The sequence below is a fragment of the Gopherus flavomarginatus genome, chromosome 9 (genome assembly GCF_025201925.1).
Source record: "Gopherus flavomarginatus isolate rGopFla2 chromosome 9, rGopFla2.mat.asm, whole genome shotgun sequence".
NCBI classification, from domain to species: Eukaryota; Metazoa; Chordata; order Testudines; family Testudinidae; genus Gopherus; species Gopherus flavomarginatus.
In genome coordinates this window covers 57037739-57052727 of record NC_066625.1, presented here as the reverse complement: position 1 = coordinate 57052727, position 14989 = coordinate 57037739, and the positions used below count along the sequence as shown (strand labels likewise).

At 45.2% G+C, this 14989-nt stretch overlaps 1 protein-coding gene across 4 annotated transcripts in view; it reads right to left on the bottom strand.

Moving 5' to 3' along the window:
• Positions 1-13941: 13941 nt before the first annotated feature.
• ETFA (electron transfer flavoprotein subunit alpha) overlaps positions 13942-14989 on the bottom strand; it is a 48836-nt gene continuing 47788 nt past the window's right edge. For all 4 annotated transcript variants that reach the window (XM_050967061.1, XM_050967062.1, XM_050967063.1 and 1 more), the window contains exon 12: positions 13942-14201. In XM_050967061.1, the coding sequence (XP_050823018.1) occupies positions 14163-14201 (39 nt within the window). In that variant the 3' untranslated portion in view covers positions 13942-14162. The remainder of the gene's footprint in view (positions 14202-14989) is intronic.

Here is a 14989-nt window from a genome sequence, read left to right as displayed (position 1 = left end):
ATGGACATTTTGCAAATTCAATTTTAATTAAAAAAAACAAAGAAAATAGATGTTCATTCAGTGTTTTTATTCATAGATTGAGAGGTAGGCTAGATTCATGAGATTGTTACTGTGACTCTAAATCTTCCATTTTGGAAAATATTTTAATCTCATTTACATTTGACTCAGAGTTTAATGAAGTAGTTCATTGAACTCACGTGACTTTACAGTCACTATTGAAAGTGGACACACTTTTTTTTTATAATCACAAGAATTTTTAAGACAGTTCAGCTACTTAAGACAATTTGAAAGATAACGCTAAAGTTCTCCTCTAACCTGGTAGTACCTAGCGGTAGGTGTGACGCCTTTGGCCCAGATCCTCAGCTATGGCTGAGGAGTGCTCAGTACGACGCAGGAGTTTATGCCAAGGTAGATGGCCAGCTACATGCTCAGCTCATGCCCAGGGATAAGTTAGGAGAGTCAGAAGGCTGCTTGCTGTAACTTGTGCTGCCTGCTAATAGCCTCAAGAGCCCAATATGGAGGCCAGACCTCTTTTCCCCAGCTGCATACCGCCTAAAGGCCACAGGGATAGGGATGGCATAAGGACCAGTACACCAGTTGTATGCCTCTAGCAGTTCCCCCTGCCATGGAGTCATCCTCCCATGGCCAGCTGTTGTTATTTATTATTATTTGCATGCCAAATTTAAGACCTGTTTGCGCCAGTGGTGCAACCCAAAGCAACCACAGTACGGCTCAAAGTATGGGGCATTGAGTTTATTTCTATTTATTTATAGTTGAATTATTTACAATTTACAGAACAGATCCAGTGAAAATCCATGTGCTTTTCTGTCCCTTTTAGATACTGTGCTGGTTGTATGGGAAGGTGTATTGGTCAAATCCACCTTTACAAGTATTAGGGGCCCACCTGTCCTGGCAAAAACAAATATGCAGGTCCTAGGGTTTCAGTGGAAGTTACCCATGCACTATCAGGGACAGTCAGGCCCTAGAAGACTTGCTCATGTGTGAAAATTGGGCATTATCAAAGGAAACGATTGGTTAATATCTTACTTGCTAGACTAGAGCACTTGCAAGTATTTCAGCTGTAGGTTGGGATAAGAACATAGGACCTGCCATTAGCAGGTCAGACCAATGGTACATCAATCCAATAGCCTGTTTCCACCAGTGGCCAGTGCTGGGTGATTCAAAGGAAGGCGTAAAACCTGTACAGTGCACCTAATTGTGTATCACTGTACCACGAAGAGAAAGGAGACTTTCTGACCTCAGCTAGTGATCCGCCTATGTTCCCCTGCTGCTGTTTTTAGTCATAGAAAGTTTTATGAAACTTACTTTTGCATTCATAATATTTTGCATCATGGAGTTGCATTATAAGTGATATCCATGTTCTAGTTTTAATTTGCTGCATCCTAAGTTCGGTGAGTGCCCCCTTATTCTTTTGTTAGATCGCTGTCTATAAAACAAATTCACAAAATGCAACTGTTTCTGCTCACAAGACTAAGTGGGCAGTAAAGGCCATTTTTTCAGGAGTGCTCATCATTCACAACTGGGACCAGGTTTTCAAAAGAGCACAGCTGCTCTGTAGGCACCTGAATGGGAGCTGCTGGGTGATAAGTACCTCTGAAAATGGCCATAAATGGGATCAGTCAAAAAGCTCCCCAACAGAAAAGGCACAACTGCTTTCCTTTTCCTTGCAAGGTAGTCAACTGCAATTTTTTGTGTTTTTAACTGAAGTATGTGATGTCTGGTTTTAATGAAAAGCCACATATTGTCCAACTATTTGCTAAATTGATACATTTCTCCACCATTTAATTCCCCAAACTTGTACCTGCTTCCCTAGGGAATGTTAAAAAAGGAGACATGAGTTTCCATAAAGTTCCCCTTCAACGTTGCCCTACTCTGGATCAATCTACAAATGCCTCTTATATATTTGGACACAAACTGCTTATTCATTTGCATTTTGCTGAGTCTTGTGGTGAGTGGGTGGAATGAGCTTCCAAGTGAAGTGGTTAAGTCAAGTACTAATATATTTAAACAAAAATTGGATGACTGTGTGGAATTTGATAGATTGAAGGGGATCATTAGTTCTGTGCTTGGGAGAAGCTTGGGAGTCCCTGGGACTGGAGGGAATTTTGCATTGATCATTCTTTTTCCACAGATCAGCAATGGATTTTTTGCTTTACATGGGAGCATTTTGCCTTTCAATGACACACCCAGCTTTTAAAAAGTATCCAGTCAAACACTGATGTTGTCAGACTCCTTCCAGGCATGCAGCGTTCCTGGCTGGCGTTTGGTACTGTACAGCTGTGTAACTAGTTTTTAAAAAGCCAAGGCAAACACTTATGCATGAGCTTAACTTTACTACTGAGAATAGTACTAGAGATTTGTTACTAACAGCAGTAAAATTAAGCACATGAGTGTTTGCAGGATCAGGACTGAAGAATTCGTTTTTATCAAATTGAGACGTATGGTAACTCAATCAAATGTGCATAAAACATACTTCTGTAATCCATGCACGCTGTGGGTATTTGTCATTTTCATAGATAAGTGGCCGGTGCTAAATTCCTTCTAAGCTGCGCAGTTTCACAGCAGGCTATAAAGGGCCGCAGCAGCAGGGGCCTGGAGAGGAGAGAGGTAGGGGGTGGGCAGGGACTGGTGAAGGGAGCAAATTGGGGTGTGCAGGGCTGCCGGGGGCCTCTCCTGGCTCAAGGAGCTTGCTCACTGCTGCCAGCAGGGAGAGAGGGGCCCCTCCCCCAGAGCTCCATGCTGCCGGCGAGGAGAGGGCTGGGGGCAGTTCTCTGGCCCCAGGGCAGCCTGCCTGCACCCCCCAGCTGGAGCCCTCACCCACCATCTCAATGCTCTGCCCCAGCCCTTGAGTCCCCTACCGCCCCGTGAACCCCTCATTCCCAGCCCATCCCGAGGCCCTCACCCACTGCACCCCCAGCCCTCTGCCACAGCCCTGAGCCCTTCATCCTTGGCCCCACCCCAGAGCCCACACCCCCAGCTGGAGCCCTCACCCCAACCCGCATCCCAATCTCTGCCCTAGCCTTGAGCCTCCTCCCACACTCAGAACCCTTTGCCTCCCCCGCATTCATTTTGTTATGTGCACCAATATGGAGGTGATTTGTCACACATCACCTCCATATGGGTGCACATATCAATATTCATTCCGCACATGAGTGGGAAAAATTAGAGGGAACACTGGCAGCCACTGCATGAAATAAGATTACGAAGGTCAGTGTGTACTTTGCAAGGTAAGTGTGATATGCTGAAATGACTATACTAATAGTAATCTGTACTCTTTTTCTGTCCTGCCACAGAGGGAAAAGGCTGGGAGAAAGCATGGGGGGAAAGGAAATGATACTAACAAGCCAGCTGACCTGTCACCGGATCTTGATTTAATGTGGGTATAATTGGAAGAGATGAGGTTTAAGTTTCCAATATCATAATTTAATGAGCGAATTGAGCTTCGGGGTGGTAGAAAGCTATATCCACTAAGGTTAACTTCTGTTCAGCGTGCAGCGCTAAAAATGGCTGCCCATTTTTACATACAACATGCAGAGCTTGTTCAATTTAAATGTTACGGTATCACAGCCCGTGGGGGCAGAATGAAACCATTTGGGGTTATTTCATCCTTTTTCCTCACTGCCCATTATCAGGATCCCTCAGAGGCTGTTGTGTAAACTAAAGAGCAGTGGGCTGTGGGAGTCATAAAGCACATCATAAAGGAAACTCAAGTTCCAATATGACTTGAAACTAACTAACCCCTGCTTCTTGCAGCCTAACTGCTAAGGCAATATGGCAGGCAGCATCAGCTCGCAGGTCTCCATCTGCCCGTCACCAACCAACGCCTCAGAAAATTAGCTGGGCCACAAAAGCTGTTCGTTGATCTTCATGAGCCACAGAAATTGAATTAAAAAACCAAAGAGCTCAATTCATTTGACTTGAGAGCTAATGATAATGGTAAGCCCTCCGTCATCTCCGAAAGCTGCTGCTACTTGAAAACAGCTTCCTCATTCTTGCATTTGGGCCTATATTACCTGGCCTGTTACACAAAGGATTTTTTGTTTTATTTTAAGCATTTTGGTCAAATTATTTTGTTCTCATGACCTGGATCCTTTGTTTTTAAGTTACTCGCTGACAGACAGACGAGTTCATTGTCTGGGATCAGCCAAGGAGAGCCTCATTCTCTGCTGACATCACCCCACCTTCCCCCACACACACACACCCATACCCACACCCAGGCCACCCAACAGGGTCAAGTTAGTTCACAGTTCTTCTGCCTTTTCCCTGCATGTAATTATATATAAGGGATGCTGACCCCTCCCCCACCCAATAATAGAAGACAACCCAGGGAAAGCAATCACGTAACAATATCTACAAACCAGAGGAACAGTGTTAATGGTTCTAGTCATTGGGGCATAACTGTATTAGAGATCATGCTCCTGAGATGTGCTAGTCACACTGTATAGCAGTCCAGGGGTTAATTCACACAGTTGTGATTTGATATTGGCCACATCTGAGAAGAGAATATGATCTTATGTGTTCTACATTATGCGCTGCAATGCACATCCATTGCAGAGCGTCTACGGACCAAGTAAGGAGGCAGAATTTGCAGCTGACAAATGAATTCATGTCCTTACTGTTGTTGCAGTATATATGTATTTTTGTGATTCCCCCACCACCACCCCCGCCTCTCCACAATGCGATCGGACTGCCTTGCAAGTCAGAAACTACATGGAACAGACACGTGGAATGCCTAGGTACCAAGGGAGCTGTTTCTCACAGCAACAAACCCACATGAAAGCTCTCCGAAGTCAGCTCCTCCTTATATGAATTGGTTGCAGCTCCCAGACTGCAGGTAATAAAGGCAAGTACCCAGTTTGTTGCTAAAATTACCCCTAGGATTTGTAAAGCAGGGGGGTTGTTCTCAGAACACCCTCTACTTTACCTCCGTTCTCAAATGCACAAGCACACCAGCACTTCGTAGCTTAAGAATTTTGGAATGTATTTAATGTTTATAAAAGTTGAGGATTAATAGTGGAAGCCACACCCAATGCAATAGCGCCCAAGATTCCCCATTCTGCCTTACCAGGACACCTCAGGCATGGTTGGAAACATCTCTGATATTCCAGTGCGGGCGGGTGGGGGGTTAAGCAGAGGCTGCCAGTTTGAAGTTCAAATTGACATTGTTATCAACAGCATTGCAGATGCAGAAGAGGATCTTGGGAAAAGCAAGGCCTCAGCTGCCTCTGTGACATCTGTCCATCCACATCCCAAACCTATTTTTGCTGGACTTGCTGATACCTGTGCAGCATCAATGCTAGTGGTACCAACAGCAAGCAGCATTGTGTAATGTTCTGGTCATGTGGCTCATGAAGGTATGAGGCTGTTCAAGGGGAGGCCAGACCAAGCTCTTCCTCTCTCACTGTGCAAGTTTGGTCCTGATCTGAGTCCCATGGATGACCAGGGGTACTGGAGCAGTCCCTAAGAACATCTCGCCAGCCAGCCCTACCAAAGATTTGTTTTCCAGAGACAATGTTTTGAATTCTCCCACCTACCCAGAACTGAGGTTGATTTTGTTTGGGAAGGAAAATATTGGAGAGGGGTATCCCTGGGGCAACCCAGCTACATGGGGTTCAAGTAATTTTTTAGAGCTGTATACAGGCAGTTCTGTGCTCATCATCAGTGGCGCTCCCTGTACTCTGTTTGTTCTATGTTGTGTTTAACCAGGAGAGTCCTTCCTTTCTCTGCTGCTTGGTCCCCTAGCACAGATACATGTGGCAATCCCAGTACTCTGGAATGTCTACCTTAGTGAAAATTACAAGCATAAGGTTGCAAAGGAAGTGGAAGGAACCATTTGCAGCTGAAGGCTCAGCCAAACATGAGCCAAAATAACTTGCTATCATTTAGTGCCTCATTGTGCTAGGGGCTGTACAAACATACAGAAAATGACAGTCCTTGCCCCAAAGAGCACAGCATCCGAAAGACAAGACATGGGTGACACAAACAGGTTGAAGGGTGGGGAAGGGGAAAGGATGTGGTTACAAAAAGAACAGGCGGTTTTAGCTCAGACAGGGGTGTGCCTGGTCCCAGAGAGGTTAGCTTTCCTCTGCCTTTATTGTTGGTAGGTTCTGTATGTGTCACCAATAAGAAAAGGATACATTCTGGGGAGGGGCTCAGGGCAAATGCGCTGGGGAATGGGGGCGATGTTAGGGCTCAGCACAAGGTTCAGTGAGGAAAGGGCCAGAATGACGAGAGAGGTGCAGGAGCCAGCGAGGCAGAAGGGACAAACTGGCGGCTGCTGGGGACACAGACCACTGCAGTTTCTCTGTGCGTTAGGCCAGATTTACCTCCTCCTGTCTCCAATGCTCATTATTTTTTTGTGCAGAGGCAGAAGGGCCCCACATCTGTAACCCTGTCTGGAGGCCACAGCATGCACTTCGCTTCCTGGGGCTTTTGGCTGGCATCTCTGCTAGCATCCAGCAGTGAAGTGTGGCTAATAACCAGGCCTCAGCCAGGCAAATGCACAACACAGCGCTTCTAAAGAAGGGGAACTCAAATAAAATGACAAAGAGCAAAAACTCTTCAGGCTGCAGCTAAGAATGTACAGCCCCAGGCACTGTTAGGTTACCTTCTACCACAGCTTGTGCCTCTTCTCCCTTCAGGACTCCCAAAGCCTGAGCCAGCTTTGTCACCGCTCAGGCAACTTCTTTCCTGATAGCTGCTAACAGTCCACCTGTGACTCAATTAATTCCAGCCTCTGCCTAAGACTGTGGTTTGCAGGAAGTGGCTGGTTGCAGCTCATCTTCCTTGGTGAAGGGAAAGTGACTGTGCCTGTCCCTTTCCCAGGCAGCTTAGTGCTAGTTCCTCTAACAAAATGAACTACGCCAAATGGAGAGATGGGGGAAAGGAAACCCTTTAAAAAGAAGGAAGGACTGATTTCCTCTTTGCTCTGGGACACAAGCTACCACATGGAACAGCACAGTGATTTATGGGAGAGAAGAACTAAAGGTAACTCTGTCACTCACCATATTCCATTCATGTGCCTCTTCACAATATCTAGCAGGAGGTTTTTGTGGACATTTCAAAGGTATATGGCCTCTCGCCTCTCATACTGAACTAGTGCCTCTGGCCCACTGCTGGGGTGTGGGGGAAGGGTTGGGGAATAACACTCAAGCATTAGATCTGTGCATGCAATTCACAGGCCTTGTGTGAATTGTACTACAAAGTGACTAGCACGTAACAGTGACTAATACAACCTCTGGCATTGCCATAGTTTGTGTGCTGAGAGCAGACGAAGGGTGAGACGTGGAAATCTTGGATTCCATCCCAGGATTTGGTGGGAAATGTGCTCCGGTGGAGACACACTCTCCTGCCCATTTCCTGCAGCCTGGTGCCTTTTGACTTGTCCCAGCACACACTGTTCTCCATCCCATGCTTCTCAGCCAGTTTTTTTATGTAGTCCTTGTCTCTCCCTCTAGGCCTTTCCTCCCCCAATGCTCATTCTCTCCCCCAACCCCTCAAACTCTTGGTCCAGCCACTGCCAGTTTTCCCTCCCACCCCAGCCCCTTGTCTCCTTGCCTGGCCAGTGCCAGTCCCAGATCCTCCTCCTGGTTCCTCAGCCACTCTGTATATCGTCCCCACTTTCCTCAAGCTGGAGCTCAGCCTGCGCCTCCATCCCAAGGCTCCTCATCCAGTCTCAGTCTCTTCCCCACCATCTCCCTGGCTTCTCATCCCAGGCTCTTTACAGGGCCAGTCCCAGGCATACCCCAGCTCCTTGTCAGATCTCTCCTCCCTCCCTGTTGCCACTGTTCTCCCCTCTCCCCCTCTGTTTCCTAGTCCCAGTCTCCTTGGCCAGCCAGTGCAAAGCCTCCTCCTCCCGCAAAAGCTCCTCATCCAATCTCACTGGTTTTCCTCCCCACACCATCTGATCTCCCACTCTATCTCCTTGCTGAGACAGTACAAGTCTCCTCTTCCCAAGTCCCAGGCCTAGTCTCACCCGCCTCCAGAGCCAGTATCACCAGGCTGCCAGTGTTCTCCTTTCCCTCCCCACAGGAAGCCACTGCTGCAGCAGAGAGCAGGCAGAAATAGGATCTTTTTAAAATGAAGTGAAATTGGAAAAGAGCTGGAGGAGGAAGCGACCTGGCCCATGCCAGTACATTATGCACTCTAAGTCCATGTGCTAATCAGAGTGGAGCTGGTAATGAAACAAAAATCTCTGCCCCAAGTTTCCTGGCACATCAGGCCTCCCTGTCAGAGCAGGGACTATTAATTTAGGTGCTAAGGCACTAGAAATCCCCTGTAAGATATTGCCTGTGGGTGGAGAATTCAATTGTGCTGAACTTTTGCTGCGTGCTCCTGGTCTGAAATGTTTGTTGGTGCCTCTCCCCCGCATACTGCACTGAGTGATTGTTTCATGCTGTGTAGACTGAAGTCGGCTGTGGGCTGGAACTCTTTGGAAAGCCACCTAGGCCTGAAGTCAAACAGAAACTGCAGTGCACCGGAGGGTGGCACTAGTTTAATACAAAGCAATGCACTCAGGGACACACAGGTGCAGCAGCAGCTTAAAGGGCCACAAAGGCTGTTGAGATGCAAGGCTCCTTCCCTTCTGCCACCATGTTTCCGTTTGGGCTTTAAGCAATCAGTATAAAATGATGGATTTTGGCTTCCTAGGTTTCAGTGCAGGGACATTTGGAATTGGCGTCTGGCAAATATTTAATCTAATTAGCTCCAGAGCTGATTGAATGTCTGTTGTTGAAATTTATTGTTGGTTGTGGAATAGCCTGTTGGCAGGGCTTCATGCAGTAGCACTCTGTTCCCATCCTGTACACAATCTGGCTGAGCACTCTGGGCATGGGGGAAATGAAGCAGAAGGCTTGCCTCCCTTCCCCACCCCCAGCAACCCCCTTCTACATTTTTTTTGCATGGATTTCAACTTAGCCACAGGCCTCTCTCCCCCCCTGCCAGTGCCCAGATGTTGGACCCAAAGTAGTCATCGATGCAGGAAACGTGACATGCTGTGGGATTTACCCCATTACTGTAAATAACTTTCTGTAATGATTTTCAACTGTACAATCGAGGGGGCACCAAATGTGTGTGAATCATAGACAACATGGGACTGAAGTGAGGGCTGTGCCTTGAGGGATGCACTCTAGAGCAAGCAGAGCTCAGGGGTGAGACAGGGTAGTTGGGTTTTCTGAGCCAGCTATCGCCAGGCGTGCCTGTAGCAATGCCATAGCTGCCGCTCCTCTGGGGTCTGCCACTGTCACCCAGCCACCAGAGGGTAATGACTCCTTTGAAGTGGTCACCAAGAAGTAAAGAGCCCTAGATCCCCTTCCCAACAGTGCTAGCTGAGTGGAAAAGTACAAACAGCCACTGAAGTAAAACGTGAGGCTTGCTTTGGAGTCTGCCAGCTCTTACAAATGGCTAATATAAGCACCCTCATGCCGAGCCAGTACTGAAATGGGCGTTGGCAGAAAACCTAGATGCAGCCCAGCATAATGGTGGGCAGGGGCAGCTCCAGGCCCCAGCACGCCAAGCATGGGCTTGGGGCACTCTGCTGGTTGCCAGGAGGGCGGCAGGCAGGTTCCCTTCGGCAGCATGCCTGCAGGAGGTCCACCAGAGCTGTGGGACCAGTGACTGGCAGAGGGGGCCCCCCCCCATGGCATGCTGCCGTGCTCGGGGCAACGAAATGTCTAGAGCCGCCCCAGTGGTGGGGTCCCGGCCGTGGGCAATAATTTCTTTAAGACACCAGCACTGAATTGCATTCCAGCTTACGTGACTAGTGGTGTGATCCACTGAATGAAATTAATACCAACAGCCTGACCTCTTCCTTATGAATAACTAGTTCATGGGACTTTTTTGGTAAGAGGACTGTTCATGTGCAGGATCTGGCCAGCATCTAGTTCTCCATTCGCACCACCTAAATTCCCGGGTTTGGGAGAGGGCTGTAGGTAGGAGATTAGCGGGTGGTGGAGCAATCTTGCCCGTGCCTGCCTTGCCCATTGTGCTCTGTTATGACTCATTAAGATCCATCCCTCTCCAAGCTGGCCTTCATAGCCCCCTTTGCCTTCAGAAGAGGCCCATGGTGTGAGCTGTACTGCCCAGCTCCTTTCTTATAGCCCTTGCACCCCTTTTCCTCTACCCACCCCTCCCCCTCCCTTGGTGCTGTCATTTGCCCAGTTTCTCTTTGACATCTAACACTTCCTGGTTCAGTTCTGCCAGCCCTTGAGACTGTTTCCACCCTGGCTCCTGACACCAGAGCCTCATCTATCCCGTGTCACCATTTTATTATGGGCTCTAGCAGCACACTGATGCTGATGTACAGAGCTGGGCTCTCAACTTGGCCTATGCTGCTAACTGCCATGTGTGCTTAGCTCACGCTACCACTGACACGCTTTTCTACCATTGGTGGGCTCTCCCTCCGCCCCCCCATTTTTTCTCATGAGCATCTGTTGAGCCCATGGTAGGCTGTGCAACTTTAGCCTCTTCCTCCTCTCCCCCAAATCCCTTGTCATGCCTCAGACATGCTCTGTAACTATCTCTGCTCTTGCCAACAGCACTAGCTATTATTGGAGAAAGCTAACTGCTTGTATTGCACATTCATCTTGCCTTCCCTCAGCTCCTGCCTCACGCGTGACTGCTTCAGTGACCCCCCCATGCTTGGTGTGTCAGCCATTTTGTCACTGCCACTGGCCTTAAACCCAAAAGCCAAGACCAGCCACACTCTCTGTCCACCAGGTATATTCATTCTCCAAATATTTTGATGCAAACTCTGTCTGTGGCCTACATCCCCACACTGCAGCTCTGTACACCTGTGTGTATTTAGGGACTGGCATGGCTTCTGTTAGATCTTGGTGAAGCAGAGTGAGGTTTAGCTCCTAGCACAAATTGCTTCTAAAGTATTTGTAACTTGAAGTTACTACTTCTACTCTGGCAGAGACTGTTGCTAAGACTGGTTGGTTGGAAATCACGATAGAATGTTGACTACATTTAAAGAACTTACAGTTCTGATTCAGCTTGGACTATTACCCTTGTCAGCAATGCTTCAGAGCACATTGCAAGCCATGCCAACTTCTTAACAGTACAAAGTTAAATACGGGCAGTGGTTGAGCTGTTACTTGCCAAACAACATTTCACAGCTGACTTGTACATTTACATGACCAGACTGTTTAAGTAGCCAAACTGTTACTGTGTATGCAGCCTTTTTCTAAGCAGCTGGGAAAGCAAATTCACCCTGGCACAGCTTCTAGGATCAGTAACTGGGGAGGAAGGAAATCTGGAAAGGGCTGTCTGGAGACAGTGGTATAGTAGGAAGATGAAGGAAACAACACAAGATATTGCAGAGTTTACCACTGATTTGTAGCTTTCACTTTTATTATATAGAAGTTAGGGTCAAAGCATTAGCTATTTATTAAGGAGTTTTCGCCTTGTGTGTTTAAGGCTGTTCAAATAAGTTCATATTTCATGATTTGAAAATTAAGCCTTTCATTCATTAGCAAAAAAGGTGTAAGTTTCCTTAGTAAGTAGAGCTAACCCATTATTTCCAAGAAAGCTTTCTGTCACGGTAGCGGTCTATCCCAGAGCCATTTGAAGGTGGTATTTGTATAGTAAGCCCAGGATTATTGAATATTCAGGGATGTAGTTAACACCTAGTGGATTGTCTGTCACTTGCTTATTTGAGCTCAATAATCTATGTTCTGTAAAATTAAAAGCAGGGGGAGAAAATCTGCACTTAAACTCATTCTTTCCTCAGGGGACATTCAGAGACCCCATAGGCTTGTACCTAGGAAATCTGGTTCCAGCCACACACATCTTGGGCCATCAGTACATGGAGCCAGGCTTTGACTCAGCAGCACCACTCAGTCATGATCTGTCTTGGCATTGATGCCCAGCTAAGCATGCCCTTTTCCTCCCATGAGTGGACAGAAGCCAGAGATTAACAATGCTGGATTTAGCAATGCTCAACAACATGGAGAATTTTACAAGGAGGCTATGCCAAGCTGTACATGAGGAGGGGTGTCCGCAGGTATAAGGGTTGAGGATAACAGTTACGCTCTTCTTCTTTACCTTCACCAGTTGCCCTTCTGCAGAAAAAAGTTAGTCTGGGACAGCTTCCTGGGACATCAACTGAGAATTCAAGACTAAGTTTGCTGACACTAGATAACAGAAGGGGTATTATATTGCCTAAGGAAAAGGGGAAGCTATCTAGCACTTTGTGGCATAAATGATTCTCTTAGGTATGGGGAATGTAGAGGAGGCCTTAGTACTAAGTTATTTTGATAATCTAACAAGGGAATATTTCTCAGAACTCTCAGTAGCTTGAATCATTTATTGGAGTCAGAGGTGGCTTCACTGTTCACACACTTACAATAGTTAAGAAAGAACTCTATAGCATTCATCACACTTTCCTTTCTCTTGACTCTCCTCTTTCTGCATGATGGTTTCATCTTCCTAACACTCAGACAGGCTGTCTGACGTTTCTGGTTTTGGTGGAGCAGTTATTCTCTCTATGGGTATGAAAACTCACCTCACACTCTGATTATGTTAACTAATGTGACTGCATTCACAAATCCCAGGCTAAGAACCAACTTTGCTCGATTGTCATTAACACAGGGATCACAACAGAACATCACAAAGTAAATTAAAACTGAGACCACATAAAACTATGAGACTTTCTAGAAAAGAATCAAGAGATGAGGACATTTTAAAGTATATTTCCCAGGGACCCACCATTGGACATCTGTGACCCACAGCCTATTGCTATATGCACTATTGAGAAAAGCAGTAAATTAGTATTAGCTATTGTTTCCTCTGACTAGTTAATTCGTCTAAGTTTTGTAAATAAGGTTAAGATTCTTTAAATGTCATACATGTCACTTCTAAACATTAACAGTGATTTGTTAAATCAAAAACACGTTTAGAATTGAGAAATTGTCTAGAAATAACTAATTGTTCAAATGCATATTAAGAGTTTCCAGCAGGGGTCAGTGTTTGGACAAAGCATAACTACACACGCTTGTCACTTGTAGCGTATATACACTTTATGTAAAGAACTTCACTAACAAATATAGCACTACTTTAAGTGGCAAACAGCCAATACTATATTGCAGATAAGTTGGAGATAATAGCATTGTATAGCAGCCCAAGTAATTCATCCACAGTTAAACAGTTCTATACCATCCCCCAATGTTTTATACACAAGCCAAAATTGAGCTTTGTAAAAGCTCCTTTAAGATACACAGTGACTAAAAATCTTGATTTCTGGAGGCTTTCAAGCCCATCCTTCAGATGGCAATTCTTAAAAAGTTGATAATTTAACCTTACCCCAGAGTAGTCCAGCTGCTGCAGACTTTTTTTGTTTTTAAAGCAAAATAGTTGTTCCAGAAAGAATATAAAACTCTTTCAAGGAGTTTTCCTTTCCATAATTAATACTGTGGTTATCATAATATTAACTGACATGATTGGTAAAAACTCTTGGATCAAAACTCCACTCAATAGGAAAGCACTGGCTTTTATTTAAGAACATCATACAGTGACTCAAAGTAGTAATTGTGTACTCACACACCCCTTCTATGCATCAGTATAAAATAAATTACAAGGCAGAAGGAAACTGCTACTAACAAATTAAACCACAATCAAAGCTGAAATTCTGGTTTTAGATCCAGCAGCATATAGTCTTGAGTGTGAAGTCCAGATATAGCAGAAGGAAATTCTTTACTCTCCATTTGGAGGATCTGGAATAAAGTTTTTGAAAGGCTAAACATAACTTGTTCAAATAATCTTATTAGTGATCTTGCCAAAAGAGACATGAGAGAGGCTGTGTTGAGCTAATATATAGCTCAAATGCAAGTCTGTTAGTGTGTAGACAAGTTTCTGGAAAAGAGGGATCATTTTTGTCCCCACCACAAATCCAAGTTTGAGTTAAAAAAGCAGACCCGCTGCTAGATTTTATATTGTATGTTTTATTACAGAATTGGAAAAAAATCAAAATTGTTTGCAGTCCAACAGTAGCTGAAAAGGTGAACGAGTGCAGTACACAAAAGATATTCAGAGTTAGAATTTAGACAATTTGTACAGTTTTTCATTGTTTCAAAATCTGCCTGAAACCAGCAACTCAATGGCATTGCGCACAGATTTTTTTTCTTCAAATTTGAAGGGTGCTTTCACTTTTTCTTTAATGCTTCAGTCAGCTCAGGAACTACCTGCAAATTTAAACAGAGAGACAGTAAGTACATACAAATTTCAAAGAAAAGGTTTGCTAGGACTGGGAAAGAAACAGGTTCTGACACGTTATGTTTAGAGCTCATAAAACACAGACAATACCAAGAAATGATTTGATATGCCCAGCCCTCGCAGCCTAATGAAGGCATGTTTAGATTTAGCTTGTCTTTTTTTTCCTCTCTTTTTTTTTTCTTTTTAAAGAATGTTTTACACACCAAACTCAGTCATGGGGCTCAACCCAACTGAAAGTCAGATTCTAATCTCAATCAATACAATAACCACTTCTTGGAGGTATTCTGTAATGTCTGTGTACTGAACAGTTGTACAATTCGCCTGTTCAATATTTAAATATCAGGTGATTTTCAACAGAAAAACTAAGAAGCAGTAGTGTTGATATTATGAGAAGCATCTTTATTGTTGCTGTAAGGCCTCATTAGATACACAAGTAGTAGGTTACAGCCATTCTTTCCCCTACTGAAGTCAGTGGAATTAGAACTGCACAGAGCCTTGAGTATCTGAAGATCCTTACGACAATAGTTAAAGGCCCTGGTCCTAAAATTTCTAGTTCTAGCCTGGTTAGGAATAGCAGCGTTGCTTTAGGACGTTTCTGTGACTTACTTGAAAAACGGGTCTAGTTCCTCACATTTTCAGCAAAAATTAATTCCAAAAAGAGATGAGAAAGTGATAGGCAGTAAACAATCACCATGGCCAAAAAAAAATAGTTTAAGCTAAAATGCATCTATTAGTCAGGCTGCAAAAAATTAGTAAC